The sequence below is a fragment of the Monodon monoceros genome, unplaced genomic scaffold (assembly GCF_005190385.1).
Source record: "Monodon monoceros isolate NGI ecotype Baffin Bay Population unplaced genomic scaffold, NGI_Narwhal_1 Super_Scaffold_1, whole genome shotgun sequence".
NCBI classification, from domain to species: domain Eukaryota; kingdom Metazoa; phylum Chordata; class Mammalia; order Artiodactyla; family Monodontidae; genus Monodon; species Monodon monoceros.
This window is the reverse complement of record NW_021703765.1, coordinates 47573986-47594552: the sequence shown is the minus strand read 5'-3', so window position 1 is coordinate 47594552 and position 20567 is coordinate 47573986. Positions and strand designations below refer to the sequence as shown.

The window sequence follows — 20567 nt, the reverse complement described above, 5'->3', positions numbered from 1 at the left end:
CCTGCCAATGCAGGAGACATGGGTTCGAGCCCTGGTCTGGGAAGATCCCACATGCCGCAGAGCCACTGGGCCCGTGCGCCACAACTACTGAGGCTGCGAGTCTGGAGCCTGTGCTCCGCAACAAGGGAAGCCCAGATAGTAAGAGGCCCACGCACTGCGATGAAGAGTGGCCCCCGCTCGCCGCAACTAGAGAAAGCCCTCGCACAGAAACGAAGACCCAACACAGCCATAAATAAATAAATAAATTTATATAAAAAAAGAAACCACACCTTAATGACTTTTCAGTCCTTACAAGAAGAGTTACTAATGGATGACATACCACTTTTACTTATATTTGGAAGATCAAATGGCAAATTTTTAAATGGGAGAGAGCGAGCAGCACAGAGCACAAAAAATATTTAACCCATTAAGCTGAGTTCACATAGGTAAGTATGATAACAATCTATTTGCTAAATAAAAGTACATATTTTTCATATAGAGACCTTTTGTTCCTAGAACACTTTCATAGTCCGTCTTATCAAAATGTCACGACAACCCCGAGTAGATCAACTTTAAACATACTTGTTAAATATGGGTACATAAACAAATTAAATGATATGAACAGAAGTAATTTCAGAATTATCCTGCTTAATCAAGAATAAGTTCTAACTTTTGGTGAAAAATGAAACTGTCGTTGCCTTTATTAACTCTATTTTCTCCTACCTTTGGACAGTTTGAAAGCAATGATGTACTGGATGATCAAGTGTGACACCCAAACAATTATTTAAAAAATTCAGTTGCAAACTACCTACCCCTTCTTGTTTGGTGAAGAGATTAAGGCAATCACTCAAAGCTACACAAGTTTCTCTAGAAGCTTCAGAGACAACTTCAACTTTCTGAAGGAATGATGGAAGCATTTCTATAAATAAAAAAATAAATAAAATGAGTAGGATTTTAAGTAACCTTAAAGTAAACTAAGACCATAAACGTATTTTTATATCTACTAACCTCATGTTTCCTTCTAGCTGCCTTAATAAGCAAAGCATATAGTATATTCCTTGGGCATCATAATTAAGCACCTACTTTATGCAGGGCACATAAATTAGTACAGAAAACGAAAGAACAAAGCCTTGACTTAGAAAAGCCTATATCCTAAAAGGAGAAGAGCCAGGACCTATTAAAAAAAAAAAAAAAAAGGTTCATAGGAATAAATAATACAATGTTTAAGAAAAATAGCTGTCAAGAAGGACTGATATCATTACTTATAAAACATTAACATTTCCTTTCATGATATTCATTACTAGATAAGTAATTTTATTCAAAGGCAAAGTGCTAAAAAGAGACAAAAATAATCCTGTAGTTGACAATGATGGCTAACAGATCTGAAGGCGGCATTAACTCAGCTTCCCCTACTTTTTTTTAATCTCATTAATAGGTTTTTAATATGATTTATTTAATAAATAAATAAAATTTATTTATTTTATTTATTTATTTTTGGCTGCATTGGGTCTTCCTTGCTACGTGCGTGCTTTCTCTAGTTGTGGTGAGCGGGGGCTACTTTTCATTGTGGTGCATGGGCTTCTCATTGCGTTGGCTTCTCTTGTTGCGGAGCACGGGCTCTAGGCACGCAGGCTTCCACAGTTGTGGCTCGCGGGCTCTAGAGTGCAGGCTCAGGAGTTGTGGCGCACAGGCTTTGTTGCTCCACAGCATGTGTGAACTTCCCGGACCAGGGCTTGAACCCTTGTCCCCTGCATTGGCAGGCAGATTCTTAACCACTGCGCCACCAGGGAAGCCCTCCTCTACTTCTTATTTGGATAAATGTTTCGTATAAATAGGTCTTTCACTCTCAAAAATATGTCCCTGTCGAGGTCCAGCATCTTTCAGTATATGTTAAATTGGGAAATAAACGATAATATCAGTATCTCCCCTGGACCCTTAAAGAAAATCTTAATCCACTCTACCATTATGGAAAACAAACAAACAAAACAAAATTAACATAATGTTGGCAAGAGAAAGCTGTAAAATACACACACGTCACTTAAGTGAAATGTCACATCCTGTCCAGACTAATGTGACAGAAATGTACTTAGTTGAAATAGCTTGGGATTTTATGTTGATTATACATTAGATCCTTTACATCTGTCCCTTCCATCAAATAAAAAAAATTAAGAAAGCTTTAAGAAAAAATAACTTAAAAGAGAAAGACAAATCTGTAGCATCCTATGTATTTTAAGTAATTCTGATTTACCTAAAACACTATTCTTAAAACATGGTAAACAAGGTCAATAAACAAAGAATCAGGTAAATCCAAATGCCAGCAATTTGCAATGACTAGGCCATAAAACAGTGGGTTCCATCAAGAAACCAAAGTTTTCAAATGGGAAATGGAAAGAAAAATAAAATCTACAGAGAACATATGACAAATTATTTAGCCATTATTCTAAGTGATAAAGTTGTATTGCTCTGTTTTGTTCTTTTTTAAATTTTCCAAATTTTTTATATGAACATGATTTATTTTAGCAAAGACAAGTCCTTTTCTTGGAAATATTATTTCTCAAAACTCGTAAGTCAGGGTTTCCCTGGTGGCGCAGTGGTTGAAAGTCCGCCTGCCAATGCAGGGGACGCAGGTTCATGCCCCAGTCCGGGAAGATCCCACATGCCACAGAGCGGCTGGGCCCGTGAGCCATGGCCGCTGGGCCTGCGTGTCCGGAGTCTGTGCTCTGCAATGGGAGAGGCCACAACAGTGAGAGACCCGCGTACCGCAAAAAAAAAAAAACAAACCCAAAAAACCTCATAAGGCAAAAGTGGGCAACAAAAGGAAAAGGTCAGGGACTTCCCTGGTGGCACAGTGGTTAAGAATCCGCCTGCCAATGCAGGGGACACGGGTTCGAGCCCTGGTCCAGGAAGATCCCACTTGCCTCGGAGCAACTAAGCCCGTGCACCACAACTGCTGAACCTGAGCTCTAGAACCCGTGAGCCACAACTACTGAACCTGTGTGCTGCAACTACTGAAGCCTGTGTGCCACAACTCCTGAAGCCTGTGCGCCTAGACCCCATGCTCCGCAACAAGAGAAGCCACTGCAGTGAGAAGCCCGTGCACCGCAACCAAGAGTAGCGTCCGCTCGCCACAGCTAAAGAAAGCCCGCGTGCAGCAACGAAGACCCAACACAGCCAAAATTAAATAAATAAATTTATAAAAAAAGAAAAAGGAAAAGGTCAGAGTGAATGAAAGTAATAAGTCTTTCATTAATATCTGGATATAAACACCAAATGACATTTTATCATATTTTTCATCTTATGGAATAGAATTTCCTAGCTGTTCTTAATAATACCCAAATAACTGAAAACTACTATATTCTAAAATAATTTTGACTTTACATACTATTTCTTTTTGAACCTTTGATACACACTGTGAAGATTTATTCTGTACTTAGTTGCTAAACAGCAAAAGAGAGTACCATATGCTAGATGCCATGTGACTTAAATAGTACCTTGACAGATGTCTTACACAGAGCTGGGGACCAGGGATGTGAGGAGATGCACAAGAAAAAACAGACATAGCCTCTGCCTTCCAGAAATCATCTGGGTAATCTAGAAATTTTCCATTTTCATGGCACAAAGGATAGGAAGATGGTAGCACAGCCATTCATGGCTACATTTCTTTTTATTAAATGCCATCACATGCTTAACCATCTCCAGTTTTGTCTATGTTTTAGATATCTCGCTTAAGATACTTGTTGATTAGCATAAAACAAACATTAAATCTCTAAATAAATTTTAAGGAGAATTTTACAAATTTTTAAACAAAATTGACTCTGCAAGCTTTCAAAAGATATTCTAAGAAATATATATTAAGACAAGTTTATAAGAATCTATTATTCAGAGTGTGTCAAATTCTTCTGTCCAAAACAGAGTCAAAAGTTACGTAACTTGTCTGACAAGCTAGTATTCAAACAAGATGTCAGAATTAATATTAACTTGCACCGTGGGACGGTGTAAAAACCGTGGACTCTGGCAAATACTCTGGGCAGTGCTGCATATCAGGGACAGTCGGTTCACACTGGCGTGCCTCTTATACAATGTCGTCTGCATACTGATTACATAAAAGGAAAACTGCTAAGCTTCTAGAAAAGCTACCAACTGGGAAATCACTGCAAATATGTTTTAGCCAACTAATATTTAGAGACTGAGCCGTAATAAATAAATGCAAGAAGGCCAGTATGTTAACATATCTGGCCTACTCTGAGAACTGGACACTGTTAATTTGAAAAAAAAAAAAAAAAAAGTTATTTTTTGTACTAAAAATATTGTTGAACTCGGGAAAGATGCTGGAAGATCATATGTGAAAAGCTTAACTTTAGAGACATGTATAAAAAGCTCACCATCTGTCGTTTTCATGATTACATTGTACAATTTTTAATTGGGTAAGTTTTAAAACTAGTGGGGAAGAGCTTGTTTCTTGTTGTTAACAAACTAAACCCTAACGCAGAAAACTTCCATTGTTCTCCTTATATAGAAAAAGTCCACACTCCTTAGACTAACATTTAAATCGTTCCATAAACAGTCAGCTTCAGCCAGACGGTTTTCCTGGAACTATTTGTTTTCCTAGAAATATTAACCTATTATATTTTACTGCTTCTAAACTTTTGTTAAAGATGTTCCATCTTCCGTGAATAATGGAAATAATAATTATTCATATTCAGAAGTTTCCCCACTTAACTAAAACTTTTTTTTTTTCAAGGCCAAGTTTAAATGCTATCCTCCCCATTGAGCCGTCCTTAAATATCACTGTGGGATGTGACCTCTCCTACTGGACTCCAAAAGGAGCCACATCCACTTGTAATAGAGAACATGGGTAGTACGTATGCTGAATCTGCTACCCTCGGTAAACTCTAAACCTCTTTAAGCCCCCAAATACCATGCACTGAACTTTGTACAAAGAAAAGACTCAAATGTTAAAAGACTAAGGAAAATAATAAAAATATTTTATTCCCATGGCTTACATAGAAAATCCAAATAGTTCTGGATTATTTAATTTTACATCAAAAGAATTACTGTATTTTAGTTTAAAAATATATAAGATACAAACATTTTCATTTATATTACTACAGATTGGCTAATTAGGGCAGATTGATAAATTATTTAAAACTACATTTTCTTTTTACTTGAGGCATAAGAAAATATAGTTTGCTTGTTTTTCAACATTCACTCAAATATTTCTATCACTGGGGATAAGATATTTTAAAAAAATAAACTGGATGAATGGCATTTCATTTCCTCTACCTAGTCCTTCTGGGAACAGTGCTGCCTTAAGTGTGTGTGTGTGTTTTTTTTTAAGTAAACACAAACAGCAGAGAGAATAAACAGTCCCAAAACTATCTAGTGACAAAGCTAAGGTCATAGGAAATACAGAAAATATCAAAATAAGACAATTTCTCTCTTGTGGTGAAAAAAGTGCAGTGCATCTGACTACATGTATGAGAGACATGATCTAACCTGCATGAGAAGAGGTGTTTTTAAAGTTATCTCATAATTGGAATTATATAAATGCCTCAAGAAAATCAGTACTATCTCCTCAAAATGGAGAAAAAGATGTCTGCACATAAAAATCAACTATTCTTCTAGAAAACTTCTACTACATAAAGCCGTAACTTAAAAAGAAATCGAGATTGGTAACGTTATATAAGATGTAAGAATATAAATTTATCTGTTTTTTGTTCAAATTAAGATGATTAGCTTGAAATCAATCACCCAGTAAACAAGTACCACTGACCATTCGACCTGTATGTCTACATCTATACAACTTAACACTAGTTGCAACAGAAGTATAAAATATATAGTTCAGAACAGCATGTGTTAAATGAGTTAAAGCATGAGGTAAATAAGAATAAGAAGATAATAAAAGGGATGTTATAAGATACAAATAGCAAACAAATTGTACATACATAAAAAATGTTACATATTCAGAGAAAAGAATTACCATTATGGGATGCAGTAATAAAGTGAAGTTTGATAAAAGTAATGGGATTTGAGCCTGATCTTGAAGAATAAGCTTTTTTATTGTTAAATACAATGCCCAATAAAATGAACATATCCAAAATATCTGTAACTATTATTTTCAGATAGTACTGAAAATACTGGTCCTGAGAGGAAGAGAGTCTCAGAATTATGAGAACTCGAGAGGTTAGAGGATTTGCATCTACCATTTATCGAGTGGCTACCATGTGGCAGGCACTACACTCCAGGTGCTGGAGATAGGGCGTAAGTAACTGAGAAACAGTTTTTGTCCTTACAAAACTTGCAGTCTAGCAAGGAAAACAGAAAATAAAACAATTATTATTGAATGAACAGTACTGATCAGAGGGCATCTTTAGAATAGTAAGAGGGAAAAACATATTTGTTGGAAAAAATAAATTGAATTAATTTAAAATTTTAGAAAAGAGTGTACCAGTTAGGAAGACCTTTTGGGGTCAAAACAGGGAAGAAGCCAGCAGAACTATGAAATGTATTTTGCATTCTTTTGCAAATAAGAGTGAAGGGAGGGCTTCCCTGGTGGTGCAGTGATTAAGAATCCGCCTGCCAATGCAGGGGACATGGGTTTGAGTCCTGGTCCGGCAAGATCCCACATGCCGCGGAACAACTAAGCCCGTGTACCACAACTCCTGAGCCTGTGCTCTAGAGCCCAAGAGCCACAACTACTGAGCCCACACACCTACAGCCCGTGCTCCGCAACAAGAGAAGCCACTGCAATGAGAAGCGCGCGCACTGCAACGAAGAGCAGCCCCCACTCCCTGCAACTAGAGAAAGCCCACACACAGCAACAAAGACCCAACGCAGCCAAAAATAAATAAAAAATAAAAATAAATAAATTTATAAGAAAAAAAAGTGAAGGGAGGCAAGGAGGAAGATTTTATTGATTAAAATCTCCATCAAAGGCTATGACTGGGGAGTTCCCTGGTGGCGCAGTGGTTAAGAATCTGCCTGTCAATGCAGGGGACACAGGTTTGAGCTCTGGTCCAGGAAGATCCCACACGCCGCGGAGCAACTAAGCCCATGCGCCACAACTACTGAGCCTGCAAGCCAGAGCTACTGAACCTGAGTGCCACAACTACTGAGCCTGCATGCATAAAGCCCGTGCTCCATGACAAGAGAAGCCACTGTAATGAGAAGCCTGTGCACCGCAATGAAGAGCAGCCCCCGCTCGCCACAACTAGAGAAAGCCCGCACACAGCAATGAAGACCCAACGCAGCCAAAAATTAATTAGTTAATTAATTAATTAGGAAAAAATAAAGGCTATCATTGGATTTGCATCACTCCTCACTGTACTGTCCTGGCAATGAGCTCCTAACCTTCTTTGTGGTAGTGATCTTGTGAGAAAAACCAGTCAACAAAGGATTCAGGTAGAGTCACATGTGACCCAGGGAGCTCTGTCTCCAGCAAAGTCAAGGGAGAGGCACTAGTAGGGTCTGTGCCCCAACAAATAAGGTGAAGAGTGAGAGAATTTGATGATGTTTTCTCCTATAGACTGGGCAAAATAAATACGAGTAATAAATCACTTAGTTTCATAACCTCTTTGCATCTCTATTTGACTCCTCATCCTGGCTGTCTGAAAGGAAGCCTGGACCCAGGAGAGCAGCTCCCTCGCCAGCGCCCTGTATGACAGACCTGGGCAGGAGCAGCTGTGGTGGCCTGAGCTCTGCTTGCTCTTCCCGCCCCTTCTAAGACCTGAGGAGGCTGGGTCTGCCCAGAGGGGAAGATGGAAACACAAAGTGCTACAGTAAAGGGGATTAGTGCCATGACAGGGAAAGTGGAGGGTGGTTTGGAAACACATAGTAAGAACACTTAGGCCCATCCTAGAGAAGCCAAGAAGTTTCTAGAAGCTACACTTAAAAGATGAGGAAAAGCTAGTACTTCACACAATGGGAACAAGACCCTAAAGCATGAGAAAAGTTCAGTGCTACTGAACACTGAGTAAGAGGAAGGAAGAGGTGAGAGGTGAGACTGTTGATGCGAGCAGACACAGGTCAAGGTAGAGTGCAATTACCCTAAGGCACTGGAGGCCACAAGACCTGATCTGTCTTTAGAGGCCCCTCTCAAACCACACTGTGGAACACTCCCTGGAGGCAGCATGGCCAGACAAGAGGGGCTGCAACCTACAGGCAGGACGGCTGTGGCCTACGTCAGTGTACTGATGGGGGGACAGAGAAGGGGACAATGGAGAGACAAAGGAGACACAGAACGTGCTGCGCAGGAAGGATGTGCTCCAAGGTTAAGAGGACTCCAAGGTTTGGGCTCAGGAAATTGTATCAAACGGTCATGTGTTCTTTCAGATGAAAAATACCAGAAAGAACCTCAGGACAAGAAAAGAGAAGAAAAAAACTGACAGGAAAAATAAAGAGGATTTCTTTGTTGCGAGCTGGAAACTTCAGCCCTGCATCAATCCCACCGTCCCCTCGAACTTCTGAACGGGAGACTGTAAGGATTTGAATAGCACCTCAACTACAGCAGCCAAGTGACTGTCCTCAACAAATTCTACCTTTCACTGTAGATGCAGATCTAGGGATGAAAATCTGTAACCTTTTCTAGCTCATAGATCAAAAATTTAGGAGTAAATATAGATTTCTCCATTTAGTCCAGACTCATTATTTTCTAAGAGCAGTCTCTAGAGCCAGGGTGCCCAGGGGCACACCCTGTCTGGTTTTTTTAGTAGCTGTGTGACCTAAGACAAGTTACCTAAGCTCTCTGTGTCCCTGTTAGCTTATTTATAAAATGGACATTATAGCTGTTATGTGCTAACGCTGGGTTGTTATAAGGAATAATAGAGTTAATATATGCAAAGTATACAGAACAATGCACAAAAAAAGGCTGTATGTGGCTGCTGTTATTCTAGACAATACAATTTGTGGGTTACTGATATATTTTACATTAGAAAGTGCATGGGACACTTGTGGTACCTGACTTACTAAGTTGATGGAGAAACATCCCTCTAACCCCAACCCATAAAGATGCTGATAAAATAATAATAATTAAATAATATATAGCAGAGTTTGAAGGAACAAAATCCCAGATATGCTGGAAACCCACAGAAAAGTCAAGGCTGACAGAAGAGGCGCATGCCAGTGAGGGCATGGTAGGGAAGGCCAAGCACAGGGGTGTCAGAGGTCAGCTAGGACATAAAGCAGGGGCTGAAAGCTGTGCCTTCACACCTACATGAGGGGGAGATGTGGCTCTGGCCTCACCAAGCAGAGCAAGGCCTTGACCCCCAGTGAAAGCAGAAATGGGCTCAGGGAAGCAGTGAAGATGGGCATTTTCTGCCTAGTACTGTGGGTGGGAATCATGAAAAACAGAAATCCCTAGCTCATGCTGCATCTAGATATGCAATCCAATTTTAAAACTATTACATCAACAGAAGCAGACACAGAACTACTGTGTAGGGACACTTCCATAATCCAGGATGCAGAAAAAAACAAGCTCTCAATAAAAATCTAAAATCCACCGTGAAGGAAACAATCCATCCCAAGGCACAGTTAGCCACAACAACTTGAGATGTAAGAACATGCTGAAAAGAGCTTTAACTTTACACGCTTAAAATGATGAGAGATAAAGTTCGAAATGTATGTAACATGAAAGAGCAGGCTTCTATGGAAAAAACTAAAACTTTAAAACCACCACCTAGAATTTCTAGAATTATGAAATACAATTAGGATTAGAAAGTCAAAGGATTAAACAGCCAAAAGAGATCGAACTGAGAAAGAAACTGAAACTAGAAAACAGATCTGAGGAAACTGCTCAGAATGTAACAGAAAAATAAAAAGAGAATGAGGAACTAAGAGGTGGGGAGTAAATAAGAAGGTTCCACACATACCCACAGGAGTTTCAGCAGAACAGAACGGATGAAGAAGCACAGTGTGAGGAGAGAATGGCGAAGAACTTTCCCAGATTGAAGAAAGAATGAATGAGTCTTTGAATTAAAAACCACCTCAAGCAGCGGATAGCAAGACAGATTAAAACTGCAAAACACCAAAGACAAAGTGGAGATCTTTGAAAAGCCGTAAGTGAACATAAAAAGAAAAAAAAAAAAGACTGTTCACCAAATAATCATCATTAGAATATCAGAAGCCAGAAGAAATTGGAATCACATCTTCAAAATGCTAATGGACGGTAACTGTAACCCAGTGGGGGTAAAAAAAAAAAAAAAAAAGATTTAGATGAGAGAGAAATTCTACCACCCACAGATCCTCAGTGAAAGAACTAGTCACAAGTCTGCCTCAGGAAAAACACTGAATCCACGGGAGAAGAGTAGGATATAAAAACCAATGGCACTGACTGCAGAACCCCTATTGGTAAAAGAATGCAAAACGCTCTCCAGTGTGGACAGCTTCTTCCCCAATTTGTTTGTCTCTAGAAGGTCTCACCGAATTATACAATCTGTTCACTCATTAACTTGACAGAAAAAATGCAGTACTTGTTTCTCCCTGAGTTCAACAGAAATAAGTTATAAATTTATTAGCTAAATACGTTATTCATTTTATTCACTCACAATGCGTGTGTGTGTGTGTGTGTGTGTGTGTGTGTGTGTGTGTGTGTGTATGGGAGGGGAGGATGGGTAGGAAGGAGAGGGAGAGAAAGAGGCAAGCGAGTACAAGCACCTACCACATGCCGTGCACTGTTTAGGAGCTGAGGATAATCGGTGAATAAAACAGACCAAAGTTCCTCCCTTCGTGGAGTTTATATTCCAAAAGGAGAGGCAGACAATCAACTCCACACACATATATAGGAAGGTTGATGAGTGACAAAGAGAAGAATAACACAAGGAAGGGGAGAGCCAGTGCTAGAGCTGGAAGTTTAGCTGGGACTTGGCATCAGTAATGTCCTGGCAGGAAGAGCCAGCAAAGTCAAAGTGTAACTGAAAAGAATTTTACAGAGATGACGTACAACGATGAGCCTGAGCGAACTAACAGAGAGGCACGCAGGACAGTTACTACCCTGGGACAGCGGGGCCAAGGGAAGGCACAGGAGGAGCTGGAGTCACAGAATGGGGCCCTGGGCCGGGTGGAGCCCAGCAGCAGGGTTAGACCACAGCTTGCAGGAGGGAGCGGGGTAACCCCGACCTACTCCTCCTCCCACCCCTCCACCCATCTCCGCACAGGACCTCCCATTTGCTGGACCCAATCAGAGGGCCAAGGGCAAAGAAGCCCTAGTGATACTCCTAAAGTCGACAGTGATCATGGGCCCAGGGCACCAAGCAGGGCAGAGAACAGCCGTGGAGGAGCAAACCAGTGCAGGCAGCAAGAGAGGGCCTCAGTCGGAAGGTTCTGCTGGTTTAGAGACCTGGGGAGGGAGGGCGAACCCTGGAGTAAAGCCTTACAGGCAGAGGTGCCAGAACACCCACCCAGGCCCAAGGCAGCTTTGAGGGACAGCAAGAAGGCCAGTGAGGCTGGAGAGAGGCAGGTAGGGAAGGACTCTGTCTTTCACTCTAAGTGAGAAGACCTGGAAGCAAATGCATGTTTTGAGCAAAGGACATCAACCCACTGATGCTTTAGAAAGATCCCTGGGGCAGGGACTGTAGGGGCAAGGGTGGGATCTGAGTCAGGAGGCTGTTTTAATAGTGCATGTAGGAGACGAGGGTGGCTTGGACTGGGGTGGCAACAGTGAAGGTGGTGATAAGAATATTTACTCAAAGCCTAGAATTTTGAGGAGAGTGTTAAGTGGGTTGAATAAAAGTGCTTTTCCTTTTAAGATTTTCTTCTTTTAGATAACTGAAAACATGCAAATGTCTTTAACCAGGGATTTACTATGTACACTTAGTAACATGCAATTAAGTGCATGCATTAAACTTGGCATGTAAAGTAATATATCTTTTTTGGGAAGTAACTTAGCAGTATATATCAATAGGCTCAAAAATGTTAATATACTTTCACCCATTAATCCCACTTCCAGGAATCCTATGGTAATAAAATGATGTGATTGAATATAAATGCACAATACAACATTATTTATAATAGTCAAAACCTGGCTGCTACACCTAAGGGTAACTTTAAGGTTGTCGGGGAGAACAGATTGACTGCATGGCTTTCAGGATGTCTTCCAAAAGTTTTATAAGTTTGAGTGATTTTATTTGTTTTCGCAACCAGGCTTTTGGTAAAGATAAAATAGTAGAGATTTTAAAACAGCATTCTTTGCACCTTGAATGATGTGTTGCCAATGTGAGATACATAAATTTGTCATTAATCCAGGCAGAAATTAGGTTTAAGGTCCACTCATGAAAACAAAAGCATTATTTTAATAGAGGACATTTCAGACCAAAGACACAGTGTTTGGTCAAAAGTGTTTACGGGGGTCACAGGGGAGAAGAATTGTAAATAAAGCTAAAAAATCAGTTTGTGATCGGGCTATGAAGGTCCTTAAATGCCAGGATAAAGAGTTTGCATTTTATTCTGTAGTTTCAAGGACACTTAAAAGATTTTCTCAACAGAAAATAACATTTATAATAATTTTTTTAAAAAGTAACTAAAATTAATCTGGCAGCAATAATGCAGTATTTCACAGAATTTGAGTTGGAAGAGTTCCTGAAAGGCTTCCGATTCAATTCCCTTTAAGGATGGAATGCAGGAGGTTCCCAAAGGCAGGGAGACTAAAGGACAGGCTGCTGCAGTGATTTGGATTGAAGTGGTGCAGAGCAGAACAGGTACTGTAGAAGACGCAATAAGGAAGAAGGGCGTTGAGTCTTAAAGTTCATATAGTTTCATACTAAAATGTAAGACAGCTAACAATTTCAACCACAAGAGCTGGACTCTGCCCACAAACACTTTAGTTTTTCATCTTGAGAAGTCACTGGCAAACTATGTAGGCAGTTTGGAACAGGATGTGTATCTATCAGCTTCCTTCAATAAAACACATGGTACAAGATTATTCTGCACAATCCCTTGGCGTTAAGAGCAGACTCTGTTACCTTCAAAACTCCAATTCCATTCATGAAATTATCTCAACCCTATTTACTTAGTATTTACATAAAATGTAGTTTTATTTATCTACACCAATCTTTCGGAAAATAACGTCTATAATTTCTGAACATAATTTCTATACATAATTGTTTAAAACCCACTGACTTTTACTGTAGATATATGAAATAGAATTGTCAGATCACAGTCAGATATTTCAAAGTTTCCCAGATGACACTGTCCAAAATGAAATCACTCTTGCGGTACTGAGTATCATGTATGTCTCTAAGAGCACAAATGATGCATGCCATCATTTATGAGTGACATGTCATACCAACGATCTGAACCAAGAGATCTGACTCAAGGTTTAAAAGAAAAGAACAATGTAATTTGGTTGTAGTTCTCATATAATTTCTTTCTTTGGTCCAAGTCAAAGAAATTAATCCTTATATTTCATCTCACTCTGTACAGTTTCTGTATCTTTTAAATGTTGTTAGTATCTCTGCTTAGTTTTGATGGTTTTTGGTGAGGATGGTATTTTAAAAGCCCACTGATGGTCACAGTTGCATAGCTCTGTGAATATACTAAAAGCCACTGAATGGTATACTCCACATACGTGAATTCGAGGCTTATGTGAATTATGTCTAATGAAGCCGTTATTATTTAAAAAGCCCATTGAGGATGAAGAGCCTTAAGTAATAAAATATTCTTGCTTGCAATTAATAATCACAATGACTTGACTGCTGTCCTTCCCAAAGCTATCATCACTCATCTAAATACGTGTTTGTTGAACTGAAGTAAAGGGATGTCCAAGGTATACCTGGACAGATACAGAACATTTATGTTCAGTTTACTCTAATATTAACATTTCTTCACATTCCCTGGGCACACATAAACTAGATCATGATTAAAATCAGTAGTTAATAAACTCAGACAACTCAGCTGATTATATTTTAGTGGAGTTATTTATAAACACATCACAGCTAAAGTCTAAAGCAACTGTTAAGATTCTTAAGTCTAAGGAACATGATAACTGTTTAATTTATAAAGTAATCAATAATTTTTTCTCAAAACCTAATTTGTGTATTGGATTTTATATTGGGATTTTGTATTTTGTATTGGATTGTATTTTGATTTTTGGAGTATTTATAATTAACTCCTGATAATTCATAACTAAAGGAGAGTAAAGGCACAAAAAATGACCTTTGAAAGGGAGATTAATAATTAGATGAATTCACACATACATTCACAGAATGGCAAAAGACTACCAACCGCTTCATTTTATAGATAGGGAAAACAAGGCTCAGAGAAATTAAATGTTCTGCTCAAAAGTAACAGCTAATAAGTGGCAGAACAAGGATTCAAACCCAAGACAATTTGACCACAAAATCCAAGTCTTCTGGGATTCATAAACAGTCTCACTACGTAGCCAAAACGAATTCACAGCCCCAAAAGGTTAACTTTAACTTTTTCAAATACAATTCTGAATTCAAACCCCAAAATTATCTAAACTGTATAGTCAGCCAAAGGGTAAACATCTATGATAATGGGTTGTGTTCAAGAGCGGGGTGTGTCTTTTTTACCTTTAGCCACGTCACACTCCTTAATCATTCTGAGAAAGTTGGAAATTTCCCTGTCTAGTCTCTGCTGGCATATCTGTGCTTTCTGGAAAAGGAAAAAAGAAGACGACAAAGTTAAATTAGTAAAGGATTTTTACAGTACATATGCTTTAATGTTTCCATCAAAACTTCTACTTCATAGGTTGATACACTGTAATAATTGAGACATATTCCTAACAGAGAGAAAAAGGTGAGAGAAAATTGCCTTAGAAACTGAATATAACCATTAGTTAACCACGTACAGATTAATAAAAATAAATCTCTCTAAATTTTAAATACATTCAATAGGTCAAGCATGTTCCATACAACTGCAGTATTACTTCTAATAACTCATTACACAATATATATCTGAGGAGTTAGATTTCTGATTTATTCACACTTTTAGTAGCCTTGATTACATTGAGAAATTATAAAATGCACCCATTAAGAATATATTTTAAAAACTGCTTTTGCTTAAAAACTCCAGATGGTGCTAGCGTTTGGAAACCACAAGCTGATTTTCGTTCAGCAATCTAAGTGCACACAGCCCTCACATAATCAGACCAATAAGGACATCTTCTTAGTATGTAAAAGCTTGTAAAAATAAGGGACAGCATTCATTTTTCCTTGTAATTTGAAATTTCTACATATTTAGATCCCTAAAAGCAAAACATAAATACAGAGTTTCATGATGTAAGTTGCGTCCCATCTTAGTATAGATTTGGAAGTCCAAAATGAAAAAATCAGATAAAACCATTTATTACATTAACAATGTAATTTTGAAGTTAGTTTTATTTAGTTTCCCTTTAAAGGAAACTAAGAAGCAAGAATAAGAAGCAAGAAAATCATCATTGTAAAGTTGGTTGCTTACGGCAATAAGAAAATATTCTGAGAACCTTGACCTTACCAATATTAGGTTCACATTGTTGTAGGTAGGGTAATACATTTAGCCTGTGAATCTTCCCTACTTGGTACCCCTCATCTCAACTGACTCAACCCCCAAACACTTTTGCTCCCCCTAAATCAGACCTAAGTGCCAAGGTGATATAGGTACGCATGCTTTTCACCTTATAAATTTTTCAGTGCTTCTGAAGCTCAGCTCAACCACAGCAGAATTACTCGTGGTACCACACTAGGGACAAGCAATGTTCTCTTTAAAACGTACATTACTCTATTTTGAGAGCTCCAACAACATAAAAATGCAATTCACTTTTTTTGGGGGGGAGAGGGAGTATACCTACACTGTGCAATTTGAAACACCACAGAACCTGTATGCTGGATCATTTTTCCAGACATAGCCTGTAAATACACGTTTAAAGCAGGAGAAAAGTCAACTGGGGACCACTGAAAACATGCACTGCGCAAACAAATGTTACCACTCATAATTTATTAATAGAAAATTGTCATTTTCACTCTATACATATTTAATACCCCTGCCCACGTGCGCGGTGCGCCAATGCTGCTGTTTTCTATTTTTTCTCCTATGGTGAAAGTTAGCTGGGTGACAAAAGCAAGCACTGGCTTCATTTGCAGACTGTGAATCTGTGATCAACATCATAGTTCCTGTGGTTACCGTTAAAGATAAGAAACACTATTACATTCATCTTCCCTTGGCATATCTGAGAGTTACTGAAAAAAGTTCCCTTGATCCATAATTTATTTAAGAGTTACAATACGTCAGCTGGAGGAGATCTGATCAACACATACTGTTTTATAGTTGGGTACAAATGTGTGTCGTCTATTCTAAACAATTAATGCCATTTAATTGATGCAAAAAACCCAGAAAGGGGTTATTAATACAATTTTTTAAAACCACATTCTTCAATTTGTTATCATTTCCTTGTAGCAGCTACTGGTTATATTACAAAAGCCTAAAACTCTAATTAGGAAGGTTAATGCTTACAACATTCTTTGCAGATCCCAGCATGGTGTCTCACTGACTTCTATGCCATGCACCTTATGTCAGGTTTTAATTTTTTTATTTTTTCTTCGCCATGCCGTGCAGCTTGCGGGATGATCTTGGTTCCCTGACCAGGATCAAATCTGTGCCCCTGTGCAGTGGAAGCGTGGACTCCTAACCGCTGGACTGCCAGGGAATTCCCTAGGTTTTAATTTTTATGTACACTACATAAATGAGATCCCACTCGAGCAGTGTTCTAATACCCGAAGTGAGACAGTATTTTAAATCCAGGTTATCTGGCACAGAGCCCAAGAGCAGGAGCACACCCACAGACCTGGGCTGCAGAGAGTCAGAGGCACCCAGGTTGAGTAGCCGGGCCACAGTCAGGACACCGGTCTCCTGCAGCTACTTCTGCCCACCCAGACTTCTGCTGTTGGTTTTGTTTAAGTTGATGTTTAACTACCTTATCAACCCTGACATATGAGAAAGTTCAAAAATGTATATCAAGGGGGTGGGCATCTAGGGAGGAGTGGAGAGGGTAGGAGAGAGAGGTCATTAATTCCAGCCTATTTGCCACATACAGACAATCCACATTTGGTTAATTAAGAACCGAAGCATTAGCAGATACAGACTACCACATATAAAATAAACAACAAGGTCCTACTGTACAGCACAGGCAACTGTATTCAATATCCTGTAGTAAACCATAATGGAAAAGAAGAAAAAGAGTGTATGTGTATGTATAACTGAATCACTTTGATGTACACCAGAAACACAACATTGTAAATCAACTATACTTCAATTTAAAAAAAAAAAAAAAAACCCAAAGCAGACTGCCTTCTCAGAAATAAGAAGAAACGAATGATACACACAACATCGCAGGTGAAAGATGATAGGCACCAAAGAGCACATATGATGTGATTCCAGTTAGATGGAATCCTAGAATGGGCAAAGCTGACGATGCCTGTGATGACAGAGCAGATCAGTAGCTGCCTGAGATGGCGTGGAGGGCACTGTCTGCAAGGGGCACCAGAGAGCTTTGTGAGGTGATCAAAATGTTCTACACCTTGACAGGAGTGGTGGTTACACAGGGTATTTGTCAAAACACATCACACTGAAGATGCTAAAATGCCCTCATTTTATTATATAAAAATTGTACCTTAAATATATTGATTTAAACTTTAAAAATAATGGTTGTAAAACCCTGATAACTTTCCTCTGCAGAAAACAGCCAGCATTGCGAGTACTGGTGCCCTGTACTCATCTCCAAATCTTCCTAACTCCAGCCAAATCCACTTCAAGGATAACCCCACACTCCATCTTCCCTCAATCTAAGCCGGTCCACACCACACTGATTCTTTTTGGTACCTGGTGATTTGTAATCTTCTTAATGTTGTATTTTGCATTAGTTACCTACACAAAGTTAAAAAAAAGAAAGAAAAACGAAACACAATACACGGAGAAAGGCAACTCTCCCTCACGTACTTGTCAGTCCTAGAGTCCCTGTTTTCCCCCTTTCCCAGTCTCAAAGCAACAACTGCTAATAATTTCTCATCTTTCCTGGGATGATCTAACCTATACAAATGTGTGTGTGCATCCCTGCTTTCTTTTTGCCATGCAGAAGCATATTAGATACACCATTTAACACCCTGCCCCTTTCACTTAGCTATAAATCTTAACTATATCAATATATATATAAATCTGCCTGATTCTTGTATGGGTGTACCACTCTATCAGCTTTGAGTGGATGTACACTCATCTTTCTGCACACTCACTTTAATTAGAAATCATTTCTTCTTCAGTCACGAAAGTCTGATATTACTTTCTCATTTGGTTTAAAGTTAGCATCACCGGCTCATTATTTCTTGTAACACAGGTACGGTTCAGAGCCTGTAAGAACCAAGATGTCGTCAACAAAGAAAAACCCCACTCTCCTAGTGCCCCCCTCAAAGCTAAGAGCCTACCCCAACTTGACCCAACAGAACTTTCTACAATGATGAAAACATTCTATATCTGCACTGCCCAAGGTGATAGCCACATGTAACTACTGAGCACTTGAAATGTGGCTAGTTAAAATGAGGAAATGAGTTTTTCATTTAACTCCAGTTCATTTAAATGTAAATGTATCTAATAGCTATCGTACTGGACAGTGAAGTTCTGTACCAATACTTGCTTAAATTTCTCTTCCAATTTTTATTTCTGAAATATTTTCAAGTTGCCATTAAGCCAACAAGTGTAAGGCCAGTACTTCTATGATTTGTCTTACACTTTCGTCCCTGTAGGCCTAACCTCAAGGCAGTGACAGACTGAAGGCTAAGAGAAAATGTTTTAAGTTTTTGGAGACCCTCATTTAGGTGGAGTTTAAGTGGGACCAAAGGCATCATATAACACGGTCATTTTTTCAGTGTGGACATGCCCCCATTCCCCCAATTTCTTATAGATCTACTTACTCGTCCAAAAGCATGTTGAGGAAATGAGGTTAATTTTATGTTAACTCAGGAAGTTTCAGAACATTCCAGTCCTAGAGCTCCTCATTTCCTTTAGAAAGTCTATAGACATCTAGAATAGGTCTATTTCACAAATTGGTCTGAGTGTTTCCTTGCAACCAAAGAACCCAGGGATCGAGGGCATTTTGGAGCCAGGCTACCACAAGCTACACATAAACATACAAAGTTCATTGCAGATTTTCTCATTTTTGACCAACCTCCACAAACTGAGACAGAGTCAGAATTCTCAGAATTAGCATTCAAATTCTGTTGGACAAAGACAACTGTATAACCTGCAAAACCTCAAGTACTTAACACTGGCTGAAACTCTGACTGACTTCAGGTGCTATAAAATCTAGAAGGCAAAAACCTCAGGGCTTTAAATAACACAATATTCAAATAAAGAATAAAATAAAAGGTACAGCTGTGGCTGATAACCCTAAAATGTGAAAACTGAACTAAAGAAGGAACATTTCTTCAAGGAAGTTTTTTAATGATATGCAAGTTAGTATGCTTTTATTTTACCTGTAACTTCCATTAAGTAGGTCTTAAAACTACCATAATCCTGGGAAAGAAATTGCTGTGCTTTGTAAGCCCTTCCAGGTTTTATCATTTACCTTATATTGAGGGTGGATAAACAGGGAAGGATTTCTTTTCACTTAGGGAACCTGACCAGAAGTTAAAATATTTAGCACAGCTTTATTTTTTACTTGTTTAACATGATCTTGGCCAGAGATATTTAAACCTGCTTTATTTACCTGAATGTTTTAATGTTATTTAGATGCTGTGGTAGATGTGACTTTTGCAAAGTTCACTGATCTGAAAATTATGTTTACAGCTGTCAGCATATTCGGCCTTAAAAATAGAAGGAGTGCTGGTAAAGCTACAGTCAACTACTGGGGAATGTCTTCAACAAAACATGGAAGGGCTCAAATTCTCTAACGTTCCATCATTAATTAAGATTAGGGATCAAAAGTGTCAAAATCTTGGGCTTCCCTGGTGGTGCAGTGGTTGAGAGTCCGCCTGCCGATGCAGGGGACACGGGTTTGTGCCCCGGTCCAGGAAGATCCCACATGCCGCGGAGCGGATGGGCACGTGAGCCATGGCCGCTGAGCCTGCGCGTCCGGAACCTGTGCTCCGCAACGGGAGAGGCCACAACAGTGAGAAGCCCGCGTACCGCAAAAAAAAAAAAAGAAAAAAGTGTCAAAATCTCTTTCTTACTTTAAGGTTATAGGTCCCTAATAAAACTCCTTAGGTATCAGCAAACTTAAATTCACTAAAGTTGTTGATTTAGAAACATTCAAATCCTGCAATAAATTCATTTCATTAAAAAAAAGATTACCGGGCTTCCCTGGTGGCGCAGTGGTTGAGAGTCCACCTGCCGATGCAGGGGACATGAGTTTGTGCCCCAGTCCGGGAAGATCCCACATGCTGCGGAGCGGCTAGGCTTCTGAGCCATGGCCGCTGAGCCTGCGCGTCCAGAGCCTGTGCTCCGCAGCGGGAGAGGCCAGAACAGTGAGAGGCCCGCGTACCGCAAAAAAAAAAAAAAAAGATTACCAAATGTAAAATAGATAGCTAGTGGGAAGCAGCCACACAGCACTGAGAGATCAGCTCGGTGCTTTGTGTCCACCTAGAGGAGTGGGAGGGAGACCCAAGAGGGAG

At 39.3% G+C, this 20567-nt stretch overlaps 1 protein-coding gene across 12 annotated transcripts in view; it reads right to left on the bottom strand.

The window, feature by feature from the left end:
* OSBPL1A (oxysterol binding protein like 1A) overlaps window positions 1-20567 on the bottom strand; it is a 208648-nt gene that overhangs the window by 118794 nt on the left and 69287 nt on the right. For 10 of the 12 annotated variants that reach the window (XM_029219688.1, XM_029219679.1, XM_029219714.1 and 7 more), the window contains 2 exons: window positions 14505-14586; window positions 792-898 (listed from right to left, as the gene is read on the bottom strand). In XM_029219688.1, coding sequence (XP_029075521.1) covers window positions 792-898; window positions 14505-14586 — 189 coding nt within the window. Of the gene's footprint in view, window positions 1-791; window positions 899-14504; window positions 14587-18194; window positions 20023-20567 lie in introns of those variants that run through there. The other 2 variants (XM_029219761.1, XM_029219764.1) reach the window with 2 other exon arrangements.